This window comes from Antennarius striatus, chromosome 22 (genome assembly GCF_040054535.1).
Source record: "Antennarius striatus isolate MH-2024 chromosome 22, ASM4005453v1, whole genome shotgun sequence".
Taxonomy (NCBI): Eukaryota; Metazoa; Chordata; class Actinopteri; order Lophiiformes; family Antennariidae; genus Antennarius; species Antennarius striatus.
The window spans coordinates 16,262,773-16,282,649 of NC_090797.1; the positions used below are offsets into that span (position 1 = coordinate 16,262,773).

Consider the following 19,877-nt stretch of genomic DNA (forward strand, 5'->3'; position numbering starts at 1 on the left):
ACAATAATAATAACAATGACAATAACAATAATAAATGTATGACAAAGGCACGCTGATCCATCCAGTAGAGCGAGTCACCACCAGCCGATGAAGCACACAGAGGTCACCGATCAGAGGATCCACCCCTCTGAGGACAGACCAGACAGTGCCTAAGTCATTGATCTCAAAAGAAGTTATAGTGTAAGATTACTCTGCCAAAACCCCAAAACCACAGCAGAACCAAATGAGGCAGAACCAGCACTCCCCTAGTGGATGGTGAAACAAGACCATTGTGCAGCTTGTGCTATCGCCAGCCACGGAAGCAGACAGAGGTAGCCGATTGCCGATGATCCACCACACAAAGGCCTGAGAGAGAGAACAGGAGAAGGAGGGAGAGAGACAGAGAGAGCAGGGGGAGAGTGGTGCTAGAGGGACCAGAATAGCAGAGGATTAATGGGAGGCAGGGGCCTAACTAAGAAATCCTACGGCTCGTCGGCAGGACTAGGCTAAACCTAAACATTGAGACTGCCACCCCCGATATTACTTATATGTTAGGTAGAACAGATATGTTTTGAGTCTAAATTTAAAGACATCTACGGATTCAGACTGTCTAATACCTATAGGGAGGTTATTCCACAAGAAAGGGGCACGATAGGAGAAGGCCCTCTGGCCAGCCGACTTCTTTTTAACTCTAGGAACACACAAGAGACCTGTATTCTGAGAGCGGCGAGCCCTAATCGGCGTGTAAGGTTTAACAAGTTCAGACAGATAGGTTGGAGCAAGCCCATTAATACTTTTGTACGTCAATAAGAGTACCTTAAAATCGGATCTCACATGAATCGGGAGCCAATGTAATGCAGCTAATACTGGGGTGATGTGGTCAAATTTCCTAGTTTTAGTTAATATTCTTGATGCTGTGTTCTGAACCATCTGAAGGCCCCTAGTTCTAGACCGAGGCAACCCCGATAACAGAACATTACAATAGTCAAGTCTAGAGGACACCAAGGCATGAATCAAAATTTCTGCATCAGCCATGGCTAAAGAGGACCTAATTTTGGAAATATTGCTGATTAAAAAAGGTTTAAAACATTCACACACATACCTCTGGACGGCTCCTCTTCATCATCTTCCTTCTCTTTATCCCGCGCCTCCTTCTCCTCCTGTGGCCTCCAGAACGCTGATGGAAAGATTCAGGTCCAGCATCTGGACACACACACACACACACACACGTGTCAATCGGTTGTGGCGGCGGCGGCCCACGCGCAGACACGCCCCCTCACCTTCTCGATCTTCTCCCCAATGGCAACCATATCCGGGTCGTTGCTGAACTGCTCCACCAGGTTCCTGAGGGCGGCTCAGTACTGGCCCATCCACTGGTCCGTCACCTTGACCCAGCACCTGTGCGCTAGCGTGTTCCGGCACCAGATCACCCGGGGTCACACACACACACAGCATCAGAACGCTCCGGATCACGTGACCGGGACAGGTGTGAGACGACTCACCTGTCTCACACCTGCGGGGTCCTCGGGATTGAAGCATTTGCAGTTGGTGAGCAGGTGGAGCAGAGCAGTGAGCAATGATGGTTTCCTTTTAGCTTTCCTGCATGAAAATCCCATTTCCTTTAGGCAATTTTGAACAGTTCTGTCACATTGACTCCAGCTTCCTCCCATTTCTTCTTCATTTGCTTTGTTGTACATTTTCTGTTGTAAGGAAAGGAAATAGACTGGGTGTGTCCTTATTTTCTACTCAAAATGGAGTGATTCCATATTTTTTTCCTCAGAACTGAGTGATTCCATGCATCAGGAGTGTGGAGTCAAATACACACACACACACACACACACATTCCTGTACATACTGCCTAGTGAGGACTGCGTGCGTTCCCTTACAAAGTGAGAACCACCCTTTCTGCTTGACATAGAAACACAAAAAAACATTTTTGAACTCAGGGTGGTGCCCTCACCCAATACACTCGCTTAAATTTTAATAAACACCAGGATTTAGAAAAAAGTTTTTGACCAGCCAAGTGAGGACCTAAATTTACATTTTAGTCAACAAAGTCTACCATAATTTAAGTAGACTAACATATGAAGTGTAATGGGTAAGACAGTTTCCCATAATTTCTGAAGTCATGTTTTCCTCTTCAGTAAAATGAAACATCCAATAACCCTGTATTCAATACTAGTAAAGTTTAAATGTGTAAATAAACAGAAAAAACAAGTTGTGTGAAATGCAGTCACCTTTATTTTTATTTGTACCAATTACTCTCTCCCCTTAATTTCCTTGCCCTTATGTTGATTTTCCCATTCTATTGACCTCCCTTCAAAATTTAAGCCGTTTCTTGATTTTTGCAATTTCATTATACACAAAATGTTTCACTTCTCTCCATGTCCGGGCTTTTAGGGCTGGGGACTCTTTTACAATGGCCATAACGCAGTCCTGCTTTCCAGGAACCTTTTTTAGAGTGATAAATTTTGTGAGGCGACGTTTCACTGCCTCCCTTTCCTCCCCAGTCCAGGGTCTCTTTCTTTTCTTGGCTTCTGGAGAATCTATAAAACAAAAACCAAAAAGAGTTTACTGGAGGTTGAGCTAAACTAAGACGTTATTGACGTTAAACTACTTGATCCCTGCCCTTGACCAAGTAATAACAGTAATAGAATAAAAAATATAAAAATTGCGTTGATTCAATTCTTATAAAGCATGAGTTAAACACCCATAACTGTTGATTTGAAGGACATCTTAGTAATAAGTACAGTCAAGATATAATTCATGTGCATTGTGCACTTCACAGCATTTTTAAAATTTTCAGTTTACTTAAACTCCGCTTTGCTAAAGTATTTTCTGTAATACAGTCCATTGTGTCTGTGTGTCCCAAATATTAATGTGTTTCTGAATCCAAAAACATTTAAATTACGATGAGACAATTCTTACTAAGTGATTAACTGATCATCTTGCTTTGGTATTGTGTGTGAAGTTTTTATTTGGCAATCCTTTAATTGTGAGAAAATCCTTTATTTTTACTAAACACCTCTGATGTATCATTCCATCTGGTTTTGTTAATTCTTTTTACTCTTTATGGGCCATGGACATAAATGTACAAGGACTTCAAATAAAAATTAAATTTAGTTACTTATGTTGGATTTATAACACTCTACGCATGCCAATGTTATAGACTAACCCTAACCCTAACCATCATCATGCATCTTAAATATAAAACAAAATTACAGTGAAACAAGATCAGAGTCAGATATAAAACATTACCTGTGTTTTCAGTGCCTGGACCAGTTTTGTCTGAGATCACCTTTTGCAGCCCACTGTTGCTTCGTTGCAACTCTCCATCTTTGCAGAATGATTTTTTTAGTCAAATTAAATTGCTTAAATCTCAGAAACAACAATGGTTGAGTGGAAGAAAATTCAAATAATTAGAAAAGTATTACCTGTGTCTGCATCATCTTCTTTTGCCGGCGACACTGTCTCTTTACAAGTGCCATTGCAGATGAATGTGGCACCTCTTTATGAAAGATGACAAAACTATGTAAATACCAAGGTTGAGACAACTTACTTGTGTTAATATAGCCTGGAATTACCCGAGTCGTCATCATGTTCCTTTCTTCTTTTGACTATCTTTTTCCTTTGAATGGATGCGCTTTCGGCAGATATCTGTTCATCTGATGAAGCGTACACAAAAACGCAATCACAAGCGTTAACAACCCCATTCCTAATATGACCACTAAAGTAATTTTTATTGCATACCATCATGAGCTTCCTGTGAGCTTCCAGTGTGAGCTGCATTTGATGTCCTTTTCAGGCCGTCACCTTGACCATAAAGGGACCCCAACCTTTGGTTGGGGTCCCTTTATGTCCTCTCCCTGTCAAAATAATAACAGTAGGAAATTTGAACACTTATTTTTACAATATAAATGAGTTAAAAAAAATAGAAAAACAGACGATGACAAGCAGAGAGAGGGAAACAGACAGACAGCATTGCGTAATTGATTCTATTAATTAATAGAGTCCAATGTTTGCAGGGACTTTCCTTTCAGGGCCTCAGCTCCATCTTCCATTGCAAACAGGAGCTTGCCTATCTTTGCCACTTGGAAAGTTTTATCTGTCTGCCGATAGTACTCGTAGTGGACTGTAATATCATGTCCCATAAAACGAGCAACTTGCTCGAGTTCCTGATTGTTGAGGCCGAGAAGCTGACATAGGGTAGCAATGTGCTTCCTTAACTTTGTTGACCTCAGCAGTTGTGAATTTTTGGCCTTGCTCTCTTCTGCATATCTTCTGAGGCAGTCACACCCACGAAGATTGGTTATTGTGCCAAGCCTTGCAAAGAGAAATGGGTTCTCCTCAAGTATGCCGACTTCTCTCCGTTTTTCGATTAGGAAGTCAAGTGGATCTTTTGTCTGCTCAAGAAGTAGGATAGGGACTTTTCTCCTTCTCTTTCCACGTGTCACCAAACGTGTCAGTCTGTTGCTCAGTTGTTTCATATTGTCCTTATTTACAGGGCCAGTGTCTGCTTTTAGATATGTCTCAAGGGTTAAACGTGATGCTTCTCCTTCACGCTTCTTGTTGAACAAGATTATTTGTTCAAGAAGGCTCTCACTCAACTTTTTGTAAGCTGTAGTGCTCACATGCTCTGTTAACTCTGCCTTTGCCTCATCCTCCACTTTCCTAAGGTAGTTCTGTAGAGTGATTACATCCTCTGTCAGAGGTACATTGTCTTCTTTACCCCACTTCCGTTGCTCAATTGTGCTATGAGCATTAGCCGACACGTAAGTGGACCAGGAATTATCCAGCAACTCCTTGAACTTTTTCGCCTTCTTCTCTGCTTTGACATCAGACAGCATCAAGCAGTGGCCTATCCAGGCCTCAGTTGCACCTTTGAGTGAAAAGCCAATTTTAACAGCTGTAGATGGTTTTCCATATTCGTTCTTGTCTGCATCATAGTTTGACACATGCCTTGCCACTTGGATTGCAAGTTTGAAACTTACTGGATTACAAAGGTCTTTAAGACTTCTGACATCCTTGTCAATCTCCTTGGCAGCCAGTACAAAGCGTCCCAGTTCTCTCAGCTTTTGTGCAATGTATCGATGTTGAGATTGTTCACGGCCCTTTTTTGCAAACAAGGCATCTCCATATGCACAAATCATCTTGTCACTTTTGATATGAATGGTTACATGATCCTGTACCATTGAATTAATGATCTTTTGTACTCCATTGCATGCTTCTCTAACTGGAATTAGGTGTGAGGAAGATTTCTGTACTCTAGATCTTTTGCCTTTATGTATTTCCTCTTTCCGTTCTCTACACGACTTCCTATGTCTCCAGAGTTCAGTCCTCTTGAACATTGCATAACAGTGTTGACATGGTAGGTAGTTTGCTATGTCCACCTCCCCAGAAGGCTGTTTCCACGTCACAATCTCACCATGTCCTTCTTGGAAAACAGTGAGATTATGTTGCCAGTCACCCTTATTACGAAGGCCTTCTAACAGTGTCTTTCTTTCTTTGGAGCCAACTGAGAAACTAAACGCATGGGCAACATCCGATTCATTATTATGTTTTCGTTCTAGATATCTAGCTATCTTTAACTGAGCCTTCTTACAGTATACGCAGTAGTGAGCTTTGTCCCAGACCCTGGCACCACCCTTTTTTTTGCTTGTTTTGACAGTTATCTTCAGCTTTTCATTGCCATCTTGTAACTTTGTTTTCCTTTCGACTGCTTAACTATTTGGATTGATTTACCTTTAGCCTTCTGGTCCTTAGCTTTTCCAATCTTAGTTTTACTGAAAGTTGAATTTCTTTGGTGCTTCTCTGGTGCACTGTGGTGGGATGACTGGGACTCCTGTGCCAGTGCTTCGTCTTGACTGGATGATGACGATGGTTTGTACCCTTCATCGGATCCACTGTAGCAGGAAAACAGATACTCCTGTTCAAGCATCTCATCTTCACTAGATGATGGTGATGATGATGGTTTGTAGTCCGCATCAGATCCACAATGGCTGGATAACAGAGACTCCTCTGACAGCAGCTCATCTTCTCTGGATGGCGATGGTGTTGATGGGAGGTAGCTTACTTTATTAGGTTCATCTCCAGGCCTCTCTTGAGGAGGTGTTTGCTCATCGGATGAGGGGCAGTGGTCTTTTTCAGCCTTCATAGCCATGCAAGAGTGGGAAAAATGGGCGATTATCAGTTGTGCAAATAATTTATTGCTTAATTCAGTATTAAACTTCTACACTGCCAAAGAAAGATCATACATCTACAAATAATTACCTTTGAAAATTACCTACATGTCACTCTCTAAACATTTGGCATGTTTTTTTCTTGCTGGACTCTGGCTTTTGAATGACTTTGTGAAACTCAGTTGAGATGACAGTGTAGACATGTCTAACAAAATCCTAGATCAAACAGGAACATATTACTCGTATGTATGTGAATTTTGATGGATTGAATGCAGATAATTTCTGCTTTTACAATCTTAAGTTTTAGACAGATGTTTCTTTTTTTTTAATGAGGATTGTGTTATGTCTACAATGCACAGGCATCTCAAGTCCCTTGGATTGTTTTGGCAGAAAGCCCAAACTGACATGAACTTGTCTTTCTGCAAGACCAGTTGAACAAACACGTGACTCATGTATACAAATTCTTGCATCCAGTCGGGTTTGGTAATAAATATTAAAATATTGTTTTCTCCTAAATTTGAATTATCTTGTGGCTATGTATTAACTATCTCCAGAATTATTTTTATCCAATGTCACCAGGGGGGCTGTGTAATTTTAAAATAGTTTGAGCCAGTAATGTGTACTTTGTCGGGTGCAAAGCTGTCATTAACGGGACAGTAAAGTTAATTTTAAGTGACATATGTTGTTCACTATGAAAAATAGAAGAATAAATTTTGTATGTGTAGCATCATCCCTTTGGTCAGAACAACTTAAAATCTGCGCCACAGCAGTTTGAGCATTCGGTGGTCACGTGGGTGTCATACGTCACTGGCACCCAACATAGCTTTTTAGCCATAAGAAACAATGCAATCCACGACGAGGTTAACTCCATAAATATCATGGTTACCTGTGAAGTGAAAAGTTGTGTCAACAGAACATCAAGAAAACAAAGACAAGGGCCTGTCGTTCTTTAGAATACCTTCTGGGAAGCTAGGAAGGAGATGGGGAGCACGGATAAACCAGGTCGATATGACCAAGGATCCGAGAATCTGTCATGAACACTTTACCTCGGAGGATTTCAAAGAGATTTGAAGGTAAGATCGTTTTCGGACAACCCATAGTATTCTGAATTCCCAAGGTTTAGTGTATAATTCATGTCTGGAGCTACTGGAGGTGTTGTATAAATGTTTCTATGACCAGATTATAGCGCGATTATGGCACTCGTGAAAAGTAAACAATATCAATAGAAAATAACATTTGTCACTTAAAATGGACTTTACTGTCCCTTTAAGAAGAAGAAGAAGAAGAAGAAGAAGAAGATACACTTTATTGATCCCCTAGGGGAAATTACATTTTAATTACTTTAAGCTTGAAAAATGACGATCAGTATTCTGCCCTCGCAGGAATATAGCTGACGTCTAGCTTGGCAGGCAGTTAAACAGTTTCCCAATAAAACATCGGAGTGTTCAGGCAGGTTTGATATTTTACTGAAAAGCACGGTGAAACAAACATACAAAACTAACATGTCAAACTTTGATTCTCATACTTTCTCCACAGTCTAACAACAACAAACAGCGGTTAGCTCAATGCTAATACAACATGAAAAGTGCCATTAACGGGCTAGCTCATTAGCGCCGGTAGCCCAACTTACATGCACACAGCAAACCGAACCGCTACACCACAACCAGTAAAATCACTCCAACAATGAATGCATTTACTCACGGACTTACCAGATTTTCAGACAGACAAAAGTAACGGTGAGTGGAGATAACTGCCGCTACCTGCAGAGCTAAAACTTAGCGCTGCGGAAGCCTGCGAGGACAAACAGCGATTAGCTCAATGCTAACACGACATGAAAAGTCCCATTAACGGGCTAGCGCATCAGCGCCGGTAGACCAACTAACATGCACACAGCAAACTGAACCGCGACACCACAACCAGTAAAATCACTCCAATAAATGCATTTACTCACGGACTTATGAGCTTTTCAGGCAGACAAAAGGAACGGTGAGTGGAGATAACTGTCGCTACCTGCAGAGCTAAAACTTCAAACTACGAAAGCCTGCGAGGACAAACAGCGCAGCCGCTCATAACGATCCTCCAAAACTTAGGGGGTCAGAACAGTATGTGTAAACAAATCCATCATCGTTACAAATAATTAAATTATTAAATGTGCAGACTATGGATGTTACAGAAGTGACAGGTGATGCTCATTAACATTTCCCTCATCAGATTCAGTCCAACAGCAGGTCTGCAACAGGTTGTCAGCCAGCCTCCATTTACTGCATTATTTTATCGGCGACTCCGCTCGATCCGTCAACATGACGTTTGATTCTTACAAGCAACGCGCGCTCAGGCCTGCGTGTCCGCGGCCTGCCGTACTGCTGCTGCACGGAGTCTGATGCTACGCAGGATCAGTTCATCATGTCACTCAAACTGCACGTCACTAATCTAGGGAGGACTACTGCTTTAAACAAGCTGCTTATTTGCAGTTGTGGGGAAAACACGTTTTTGGAAAATACAACGGTCGTTCATTTTGTCTCTGCTCAACAAAAACGAAACTTAAATGTCGCAATGAGGCACATGGAGATGTAGGCTTTTTTTAGTTCGTCGCCGTTTCCTTATGTAAAAAAACATTAACAAATAATTTTGTAAATACAATGACTAAAAGTATCACTGGTATTTATTTTAACAATATCTTCGCTTTCACTGTCATGTTTATTTAACACAAAACAACCTTAAATCATTCTCGGTGCCAAAAAAAAATACTTGAGCATTTTCAAGTCTTTCGTCACATTTCTTGTGGTGGCTCCGTAAAATACATGATCTTCTTTGAGATTGATCCATGAAGACGTTCTGGGTGTCAGTGTCAGGAGACATGGGGTGCATGTGCTCCATCTTCCCTTAACTAGCTGAACTTTTCCACTCGCTACTTCTGCTCTGATTGGATAATTGGACATCAAGGCTGTGGGGGATGGGCACACAGGAGCGCTCTCACCTCAGAACTCAAACTAAAGCTTCGTTGCTCCTTTCATGATGACCACTTTTTATAAATTTATCTAAAACAAACAGTTTAATATGAATCCTGAACTATAAAAATTCAAACCAAACACTTTATCCTCTTAACTTGGTTTAATATTTTTAATTAAACTTTAAACCAATTAAATGAATGAAGAAATAGACAAACACCGTGAACTCATATTATTCAATCAATCTGCAAATACAGGAATTAACCCCACAGATTTTCCAGTCCTCAACTCTAAATCTGTTAGATCTCTTAGAGACTGTGGACCCCTTGTAGTGCTGCATCACTACAACAGTAAATGTCATAAATGTTAAAATCCATTCAGTAGTTATTGTAACGGTCTATGATAATCTGCTCTATGATGTCTGAGTTCACTATTCTTTGTTTGATACACCGTCACCTGTATTCACCTGAGACTGACCTAGGACAAATCTTGAGTAAGTATCTATCCCATAGAGTTCCATATACTGTGAAGCTGTTCTGAAGGCCCTGTGCTGCTGCATATACACACAACCCCAAAATCAAAGTGGACTTATTTCCATCAGGTCTATCGGGTTTTGGTCCAGGTGATTTGGGGGCATGCATCAGTATATTAGTTGAAAATTAAAATGCATGGATACCAAAAAGTTCTTTTCCATAAAAACAAGCCACAAATTTGTTGAGGCTTTGGTCATGGAAATGGGAGTTCTCAGTGGATTTGACTTCGGAAATGTTTTTTGACTATCAAGGGCAGTGAGATGATCCACTGGATCAGTTTTTAAGGGTCTAGCCCCACGAGAACCCCCCTTTTCCATGTTTGACGCCTACTAGTGATGAAACCTGAGGATGTTAAATTTGCATTAATGAGTCTTGCATTAATAAGTCTTGCTCCCTGGTTTTTGAGTATATATTGACATCAAAATACTACCAGGTATTAGGTCTCCCCGTGAGTTTGGATGTGCAATATGAGATCCCTAGCTCCAAAAGGGGCCTTCAAATGGTATAAAGTACTTGGGCTGTACGGGGGTTTTGCAGGTGGGCTGATTACAGGGACTTGAACACTATGGCCGTGCGGTCAGGCAAAGGGAACACTCAAGAATCCTTTTTTCGTAATTTATGATTACTTTCGAATGGCAGCAGATGAAACGAACGAGAGGCTGACAGCAATCAATGCTAATTTTACCTAAACAGAACAGAAACTAAACATAAGCATGCATGAAATGTGTAACAAAAATACCTCTGTAAAACAACCAAACAACAAGACAAAGCATAGGTCTATCATCAAACAACAAAGATACTGGCTAGATAATTCATTTATGGATACCAAAGGAACTCACATTCTTATGCAGACAAACAATTGCTGTCAGATAGGTGTAGGGATCTGTTGCAAGGCAAATGGTAAGGGACTCACACCTGGTCCCAGTCTAATTTATCAATTTTCCTGCCTCAAGCTCCTCCCACTTCCTGATCCTCCCATCAGCTCCTCCTCCAAGCGTGCTCTTCACAAAACATGGGCCTGTTTCACAGTTGACAATTAAACCTCTAGAGTACAAAATGGCTAAAATGGCCAAAAATTTACGGATTTGGACCAAAACTTACAGGCTTGATATGGGGTCCGATGTGAGTACTCAAACTTATTTTCAGACCTCCAGGGGCCTCGAGGCATACACAAGGGCCAAACAGACATGTTTTTTGAACACTGTTGCTCTTTTGCTCTCATTTGACCTCTGTGGCACTTAGAGAGATGAAACGTGGACTGTGGGACCTCTGAAAATTATAAAATCAAGTGGTGGTAGAACCATTTTGATAGCCCCTCCAAAACAGGAAGTAGCTCCAGGAACTACCTAGAGACACATCCTTGAAGACTTTGGTTTATGGAGGTGATCTGAATGACCTCCAAAAGTTTCAGCTCATTTGAAGTAAAAATGGCTGATTTATTGGACCTCAAGGTCCAGACTTGTGCAAAGTTTCCATGGCGCCAGGGGGCACAGGAAAGTCGTAGAGACACCAAATCACCACAGTTCGGTTCTAAATGGAGTGTAGTACAACATATTAAAAAATCAGCCCCGAGGTCACAGTATAAAAATTTCTGACCCTAGTCCACTTCTGAAAAATCAGGTCTTGCTACCCTCTTACACCCAGAGACCATCGTGCCAGAAGAATGAGATCCACTCTGTCATTTATTCATTCATTGTAATTTTTGATAACTTATGTATGTTTACCCTCAGGGGCTTCATGGTCTGAGCACAATGCAAAAAGACACATTTATTTCTTTACCCTGATGTTTGGGTCACAGGTGAAGCAGCCTAAGCAGGGAAGCACAGACTTCCCTCCTCCTGGCCACGTATCCATCTTGTCCTGTGGGACCCAATGTGTTCCCAGGCCATCTGAGCGACATAGTCCCTCCATCGTATCCTGGTCCTTCCCCTGCCTGATGGCGGGAGGTGGCTCTTAACATCTCACCAGGGAGCTGTCCAGAAGGTATCCTTTCCAGATGCCTAAATCCTCTCGTGACTTTTCTCGTTGAGGAGAAGCAACTCTACTCCAAGCGCCTCCTGGATGACCAAGCTTCAGACCCTGTCCCTAAGGGAGAGCTTGGACACCCTGAGAAGGAACTCATTCCAGCCACTTGTACTCAGCACCTTGTTTTTTTAAATTATAGAATCAGATGAGATAATTTTTTTTAATGGGCCAAAAGTCTGAGATGGATTATGGCCTATTTTAGGCCAAATCTCTGATTATTAAATATATATACATTTAAAAATTGTCTTACATGTTACATAAAGCCTATTAAGGATGATGCCCTATTTTGGGACCTAATCCAAAAATGACATGCTCATATTTAAATCAGTGTATCTCAGCCAAAAGGCTACTTTGGACAAAGGAAGAATTAAAATTAAGAGAAGGCCTTGAGCTTTTTCTAGATATGTAGTTATAAGGATATGTGGTACTGAAAACTAAAAACTAAAAAAAAAAGGCGCAGACACGCCCCCTCACCTTCTCGATCTTCTCCCCAACGGCAACCATATGCGGGTCGTTGCTGAACTGCTCCACCAGGTTCCTGAGGGCGGCTCGGTACTGGCCCATCCACTGGTCCGTCACCTGGACCCAGCACCTGTGCACTACCGTGTTCCAGCACCAGATCACCCGGGGTCACACACACACACAGCATCAGAACGCTCCGGATCACGTGACCGGGACAGGTGTGAGACGACTCACCTGTCTCACACCTGCGGGGTCCTCGGGGTTGAAGCATTTGCAGTTGGTGAGCAGGTGGAGCAGAGCAGTGAGCAATGATGGTTTCCTTTTAGCTTTCCTGCATGAAAATCCCATTTCCTTTAGGCAATTTTGAACAGTTCTGTCACACACATTGATTCCAGCTTCCTCCCATTTCTTCATTTGCTTTGTTGTACATTTTCTGTTTTCAAGACATAAGGCCTTTAGTTGTTTGTCTTGACGCTTAGATGTCTTCCTTGGTCTACCAGTATGCTTGACTTTAACAACCTTCCCATGCTGTTTGTACTTGGTCCAGATCTTCGATACAGCTGATTGTGAAATGCACACATCTTTGGCGACCATACGTGTAGTTACCTTCTTCAAGAAGTTTGATAGTCCTGTCTTTGGTCTCAAGAGACATCTCTGTTGTTGGAGCCATGATTCTTGCCAATCCACTTGGTCCAGCAGCCCTCCAAGGTGTGATAAATGCACTGTTTTTAACTGCTGACTAACAAGTGGATCTAATCTGAGGCAGGTGCCCAATTAAGGAAAGGAAATAGACTGGGTGTGTCCTTATTTTCTACTCAAAATGGAGTGATTCCATATTTTTTTCCTCAGAACTGAGTGATTCCATGCATCAGGAGTGTGGAGTCACACACACATGCGCGCACACACACACACACACACACACAGCGTGGAATAACCATTATTTACCAGCAACAACCAACCAGCAGAATGGCGATGCAAAAACAACATAATCACACATCTTACATACTGTATTCCACAGAGAGACCACTCACTGCCAGTCCAGACACACGCTGTCTGACAGGCAGAAACAACAGCATTAAGAAAACCCGCTTTCTGCACACACATGGCCATGCATCCTGCACACCAACAACAACACACCATCAACAGCGTTATTTACTACAGGTTTATCATTTACCAGATTGCAGCTGGCGCTGCTCATTCTGTCGCTGTCGTTTTTCCTTTTCTGGTGTCCCGTCAGATAAACCAGTTTTATTGTGTGTTTATTTTACAACTTTTCCCACTTCGCTCCCTCTCTCTCTCTCTCTCTTTCTCTCCCTCTCTCTCTCCCTCTCTCTCTCCCTCTCCCTCTGCCTCTTTCTCTCCCTCTCTCTCTCTCCCTCTCCCTCTCTCTCTCTCCACTGTGGCTGCGCCGTCACGTGAACCGGAAGTAACTCTGTCTCAAAGGGAGGGGGGAAACTTCCCAAGACTGACAGCTGTCAAGAAATCCTTGTTCCGTCTTTTTTTCATGACACTGACAGCCAATCAGGAGTCTTAAACGGTCACAGACGTCACACTGGTGTTCTTGCTTGACATTTGTCTTGGTACTTTCAGCAGAGCTGCTCGTCGCTACAGGACGTGACGCTCACAGCTGGCTGGGACTGATGTTCTGTTACGTGTAAGCGACGTTGGGGGGCTTGTAGGTGGGGGCCCTACGCAACGTGTGTTGTGTGCGTTAGCCAAAATCTGTCACTGGGTGATGGAGACATGAACGAGTCTTTAAACGAATCAGCTGATTAAAAAAGGTTTAAAACATTCACACACATACCTCTGGATGGCTCCTCTTCATCATCTTCCTCCTCTTTATCCCGCTCCTCCTTCTCCTCCTCCTGTGGCCTCCAGAACGCTGATGGAAAGACACGCGTCCAGCATCTGGACACACACACACGTCTCATCACCAATCACCTTTAATGATAAGGTTCCATCCAGATCAATACTGTGTTTAATACACGTCTGTGATACAGGAACACGTATGTTCCTCCAGTATGTCCATGTTAACCCTTTATATTCAGGACACACTTATGTCAGACCAACACGTGTCACACATGATCACGTTTATTTATATCAAATAGAAAATGTTCACACAGAATAAACACAGTAAATATTTGTATTTATATAGTAGTGTTTATTATATATGTATAATATATATATAATATGTATAATATTTATATTATTATTATAAACAGTAACCTCTCCGGGCTTTGACGTCATCAGAACCTGGTGTCACTCCGGTTCCACGTTCACACGCAGACTCGGAACCGGAGTTTTCAAAAACCATGTGAAACATTCGTTGTGGTGAGGACGGTACCGGAACCAGAGAAAACCGGTTCGGTTCCGTTACCACCCGGCTCCGTGTGGACGTGACGACGGGACTCACCTCCGTCCCTCTCGGTCTGCAGCGCCCGTTGCAGCGCATCCTCAGCCGGGAGTTAGCCTTCATCAGGTCCCGGTGGAAGTCCCTCAGGACCGGGTCCATGAAGCGGCGGAGGCCGTTCCGTAGGAAGTCCAGACAGCAACACGCCTTAAACCAGTTCCGGTGGTCCAGGTCGTTCAAATCGCCCGCCAAATCCTGCAGCGACATGCTTAACGTCTGTAGGACACAACCACTTCCGGCTTGGTGCAAGCACTTCCTGTTCACAGCAGCCCGCCAATTTCCTGCTCGCACAGTCCGCCCACCAGATGACGCTGCCTGCACGTGAATGGCTGGAGCCGATCCGTTTAGAGTCAGATCAGAAAGACAACTGAAATATTGTTCTGGATTCTGTCTACGTAGCCTACTTTAGGGGTGTGACTGGACTTGTTGCTATAGTTACTAGCAGAGCCAACCCCATGGGCCGTCTTACCTGCGTCATACGAGGCCAGGTCTCGCAGCATCTCGATGGCGCTTCTCTGCGTCTTCTGCTCCATCAGCAGGCTGAGGGCATTGGTCTCCTTGAAGACGCCGACCAACGAGCCCACGCAGGTGCAGGTGCTCAGCTCTTGGACGATGCGCTTCTTGTTCATCTGCAATTTGGTCTGCAACAGATTACCCATTTTGTCCTTCAGGCGCGACAGCTCCTCCTGCTTCTTCTGCTGCTCCTTCTGCTTCTGCCCATTCATCCAGTCTGCCACCAGGCCAGGGCAGCTGGTGGTCACGTCTTCAATCAACATCCACATCAGGATGTCCTCCAGCTTGGTTTCCCCCGGCAACGCGCTGCTGGAGCTGAGGCACCAGCGAATCAGGTACCATGTCTTTGCGTCGAGGTCTTGGCGGTGACGGATCAGCTGCTGTCGATGAGCTAGTAGTCTTGCCGGCCTTGACCAAGTCGCCCATTATGGTTGCTATGGAAACATAAAACATGACATCACAAATTTGTTTCGAACATGACTTCTCACAGAAAACAGGAAATTCTAAATCTCCATCAGCAGGTTCAGGGGATGCTGACGGTTCTGGCGCTGCTTTAGGGTGTTCCTCTCCCGTCTCCACAATGAGTCAGCATTTTTAGGCCTGGACACAGTCACACACCGCTGGTTCTGATTGGATAATTAAACCTCCAATCTGCTCCCTGAGTGGTTCATCAATTCAACAGGTCTTGAATGAATGAATGCTTTATTTCGAACAAGTGCGCAGAATAACAACAAAAATGAAGACAATAAAACTAATATCATACAAAACATGCTCGACAAGGAGTAGGAGGAAGCATGAGCTCATTGAATCCTACCCCTTCTTCACTTCTCCATTGACATTAATTCCCCAAGTACAAAACAACTGAAGTACTAAACATATATACAAGAAAAGAGAATAAACAGAAAAGTAACAAATAGAATTAATAGAAAACACCCTATTGTTAGACCCCCCCCCTCCCTGTACCCAGTGAAAACCATGTTCTTGTAGCCCTTTTTAAACTGGATCATGCTTGGACACTGCTCGAGCTCCACACACAACCTGTTCCACACCCCCACTCCACTAACACAAACACCTTCCAGTGTTGTACATGTCCTCTGATGCTTAAGTTGTGCTCCCCCTCAGGTTATAATTCCCTTCTCTATTTAAAACATTTTTGTAGATTACCAGGAAGTGTCTTATGTATTGCTTTGTACATGAGTTGTCCTGTTTGAAAATGAATGTCAGTGAGTTTTAATAATCTGGATTTTAAGAATAGTGGGTTTGTGTAATCTCTGTACCCGACATTATGAATTACTCGTATGGCTCTTTTCTGTAATACGGATAATGAATTTATTGTACTGTATATGTGTTGACCCAGACCTCTGCACAGTAATGTAAATATGGTAAAATGAGAGAACAGTAGAGAATGTGGAGTGACCTGTGGTCCAGAAGGTGTTTGGCTTTGCTCACAACTGAAATGCCTCTTGATAATTTGCTTTGTATGTGTTTGATATGAGCTTTCCAGTTAATCCTGTCATCTATTATCACCCCCAGACACTTATGTTCATAAACCCTTTCAATATCCACCCCATCTACCTGTACATGTGCCTGAATGTTCTTGTTGCAGTTGCTGAATATCATGAATTTGGTCTTACTTGGATTTAATGATAATTTGTTCCTGTCAAACTACATTTTTAATTTGCGTATTTCATCAGTGACCCTCCCCAGTAGTTTGTGCAATTCCCCCCCAGAACAAAAAATGCTAGTGTCATCTGCAAGTAATACTAGTTTTAATACCTTTGAAACTTGGCATATATCATTTATATAAAGAATAAAGTTTGGGACCCAACACTGACCCCTGGGGGACGCCACAAGCAACGTCCAAGCATGACGATGAACATTCACCCACCTTCACAAATTGTTCCCTGTTGCTCAGATAGCTTCTCACCCAGTGCAGTACTAACCCCCTGATCCCACACCTCTCTAGTTTATTGATTAAAATGTCATGATTGATTGTGTCAAATGCTTTTTGTAGATCTATGAATATTCCAACAGAGTGCAGTTTATGATCAATGGCATTGGTGATCTCCTCAGTTGATTCTATCAATGCTAGTGATGCTGAGCTGTTTGCTCTAAATCCATACTGACTATCAGAGAGTAATTTATGTTTATTGATGAATTTATCTAGTCTGTTATTGAATGATTTTTATAGGATTTTGGAGAATTGTGGAAGCAAGGAAACAGGCCTGTAATTTGTGAAGTGGTGTCTGTCCCCAGTTTTATACAGCGGTACAACTTTAGCTATTTTCATGCTGTTCGGAAATCTACCAGTCTGGAATGATAAGTTGCAGATGTATGTTAGTGGTTCTGAAATTCCCTCAATGACCTGTTTCACAACTTTCATATCAATTTCATTTAAATCTGTAGATGTTTTACTTTTACATTTATTTACAATATCTATTATGTCCTTTCCTTCCACTGCTGTGAGGAACATTGAACTGGGATTCCTTTCTATAAGGTTGTCACTCCACTTCTCATTTAAACATGGATCTGGATTTCATCTGCCAGTTTGGGTCCAACATTTACAAAAAAACTGTTCAAACTGTCGACAACATCATCCATATGATCCATTTTCATGTTATTTTCAACAAAGTATTGAGGGTAGCTCTGTTGTTTAGAACCATTTTTAATAATACTGTTTAATATGTCCCACATTCGTTTTGTTTTTTTGTTATTATATAATATTTTGCTGTAATATTCCTTTCTACACACCCGTATAATATTAGTTAACTTATTTTTATATTTTTTGTATTTATTTTCTGCCTTTTTCGTTCGTCTTTTAATGAACTCTGTATCTGGTGTATTTTTCTTTTTGCAGGCGTTTTGTAATCCCTTTGTGAACAATGGTCCATCTTTGTACTTTTGATTTCTGTCACATTGTTTTATTGGACAATTTTTATTATATAATGATGTGAATATTTTATAAAAGTTTCATATGCACTATCAATGTGTTTTTCATTATTTACATTCTCCCAATTTTGTGCCAATAAGTTATTCTTTAATGTGTTCATAGTTTCCTCTGTCCTCACTCGCCTGTATTTTAGTCTCTCCTCTGGGTGATTTCTCTGCTGGCTGTTATTATCAACTGTAAAAACTGGTAGGTGGTCACTGATATCATTGATTAATAGTCCGCTTACTGTATTATTTTCACTATCATTGGTGAATCTGTAGTCAATTAGAGATAGATAGATAGATAGATACTTTATTAATCCCGGAGGAAATTGCATAGAGTAGCACAGTGGGTGGTGATTCTACCAGGTCTGGTGACTGTTGGATATAAACTCATGCTGTACATTGTATTGATGAAGTCATCAATTATTTGGTGCTTATTTGGATTCAACAAGTCAATGTTAAAGTCACCACAGATGAAAACAACCTTTCATCCATTCCTTGAATGCTTCAACACTACTACCGCTAGCAAAAAGTATGGAATGACCAGTCTTGGACGAGCACTCGCTCAGACATTTTATTATGTAGAACAAACTCAAGATAAAAAGCATGGAAAAATAAAGATTTTTTTCAAAAGGGCAACTCCTTGGCATTCAGAAACAAAGAAATGAAGAAAAAACATTGTGGTGGTCTGTAAATGTTTAATAGAGCAAGTGCAGGGAAATAAATATGGAATCACTCAGTTCTGAGGAAAAAAATATGGAATCATGAAAAACAGACAAGAAATAACAATCAAAACACATCAGTAGTATTTAGTTGCACCACCTCCGGCTTTTATGACAGCTTACAGTCTCTGAGGCATGGACTTGATGAATGACAGACAGTATTCTTCATCAGTCTGGTGCCAACTCTCTTTGATTGCAGTTGCCAGATCATCCTTGTAGGTCGGAGCCTTGCTGTGGACCATTTTTTAAATATCCACCACAGGTTTTCAACTGGGTTGAGATCTGGACTACTTGGAGCCATGACATTGACTGGATGTGTCTTTCTCCAAAGAATGCTTTCACAGTTTTTGCTCTGTGGCATGATGCATTGTCATCTTGGAAAATGATTTCATCATCCCCAAACATTTTTTCAGTTGAAGGGATAAGAAAGCTGTCCAAAATGTCAACGTAAACTAGTGCATTTATTGAAGGTTTAACCACAGCCATCTCCCCTGACATGCAGCCCCATATCATCAAGGACTGTGGGAATTTTGATGTTTTCTTTAGGCAGTCCTCTTTGTAAATCTCACTGGAACGGCACCAAACAAAAGTTCCAGCATCATCACCTTGTCCAATGCAGATTGGTGACTCATCACTGAAGATAACCTTCATCCAGTCATCCACCATCCATGATTGTCTCTCCTTAGCCCATTGCAGTCTTGTTCTTTTCTGTTTAAGCATCAATGATGGTTTCCTTTTAGCTTTCCTGCATGAAAATCCCATTTCCTTTAGGCAATTTTGAACAGTTCTGTCACACACATTGACTCCAGCTTCCTCCCATTTCTTCTTCATTTGCCTTGTTGTACATTTTCTGTTTTCAAGACATAAGGCCTTTAGTTGTTTGTCTTGACGCTTAGATGTCTTCCTTGGTCTACCAGTATGCTTGACTTTAACAACCTTCCCATGCTGTTTGTACTTGGTCCAGATCTTCGATACAGCTGATTGTGAAACGCACACATCTTTGGCGACCATACGTGTAGTTACCTTCTTCAAGAAGTTTGATAGTCCTGTCTTTGGTCTCAAGAGACATCTCTGTCTTGCCAATCCACTTGGTCCTGCTCATTCTGTCGCTGTCGTTTTTCCTTTTCTGGTGTCCCGTCAGATAAACCAGTTTTATTGTGTGTTTATTTTACAAC

At 41.9% G+C, this 19,877-nt stretch overlaps 1 protein-coding gene and 1 long non-coding RNA gene across 2 annotated transcripts in view; both read right to left on the bottom strand.

Annotated features, from left to right (window-relative positions):
• The window catches only part of LOC137589729 (uncharacterized), a 35,776-nt gene that overhangs the window by 8,139 nt on the left and 7,760 nt on the right, over window positions 1–19,877 (bottom strand). The window contains exons 3-7 of the mRNA XM_068307570.1: window positions 15,006–15,483; window positions 14,353–14,865; window positions 13,931–14,034; window positions 12,361–12,477; window positions 12,139–12,276 (exon numbers count right to left, since the gene is read on the bottom strand). Of these exons, the coding sequence (XP_068163671.1) occupies window positions 12,139–12,276; window positions 12,361–12,477; window positions 13,931–14,034; window positions 14,353–14,865; window positions 15,006–15,318 (1,185 nt within the window). The 5' untranslated portion in view covers window positions 15,319–15,483. The remainder of the gene's footprint in view (window positions 1–12,138; window positions 12,277–12,360; window positions 12,478–13,930; window positions 14,035–14,352; window positions 14,866–15,005; window positions 15,484–19,877) is intronic.
• Window positions 2,285–3,779, bottom strand: LOC137588998 (uncharacterized). Its single transcript, XR_011034121.1, has 5 exons — window positions 3,730–3,779; window positions 3,564–3,644; window positions 3,414–3,487; window positions 3,238–3,315; window positions 2,285–2,525 (listed from the first exon to the last, which is right to left on the bottom strand). It is a non-coding gene; the product is annotated as an uncharacterized lncRNA (long non-coding RNA).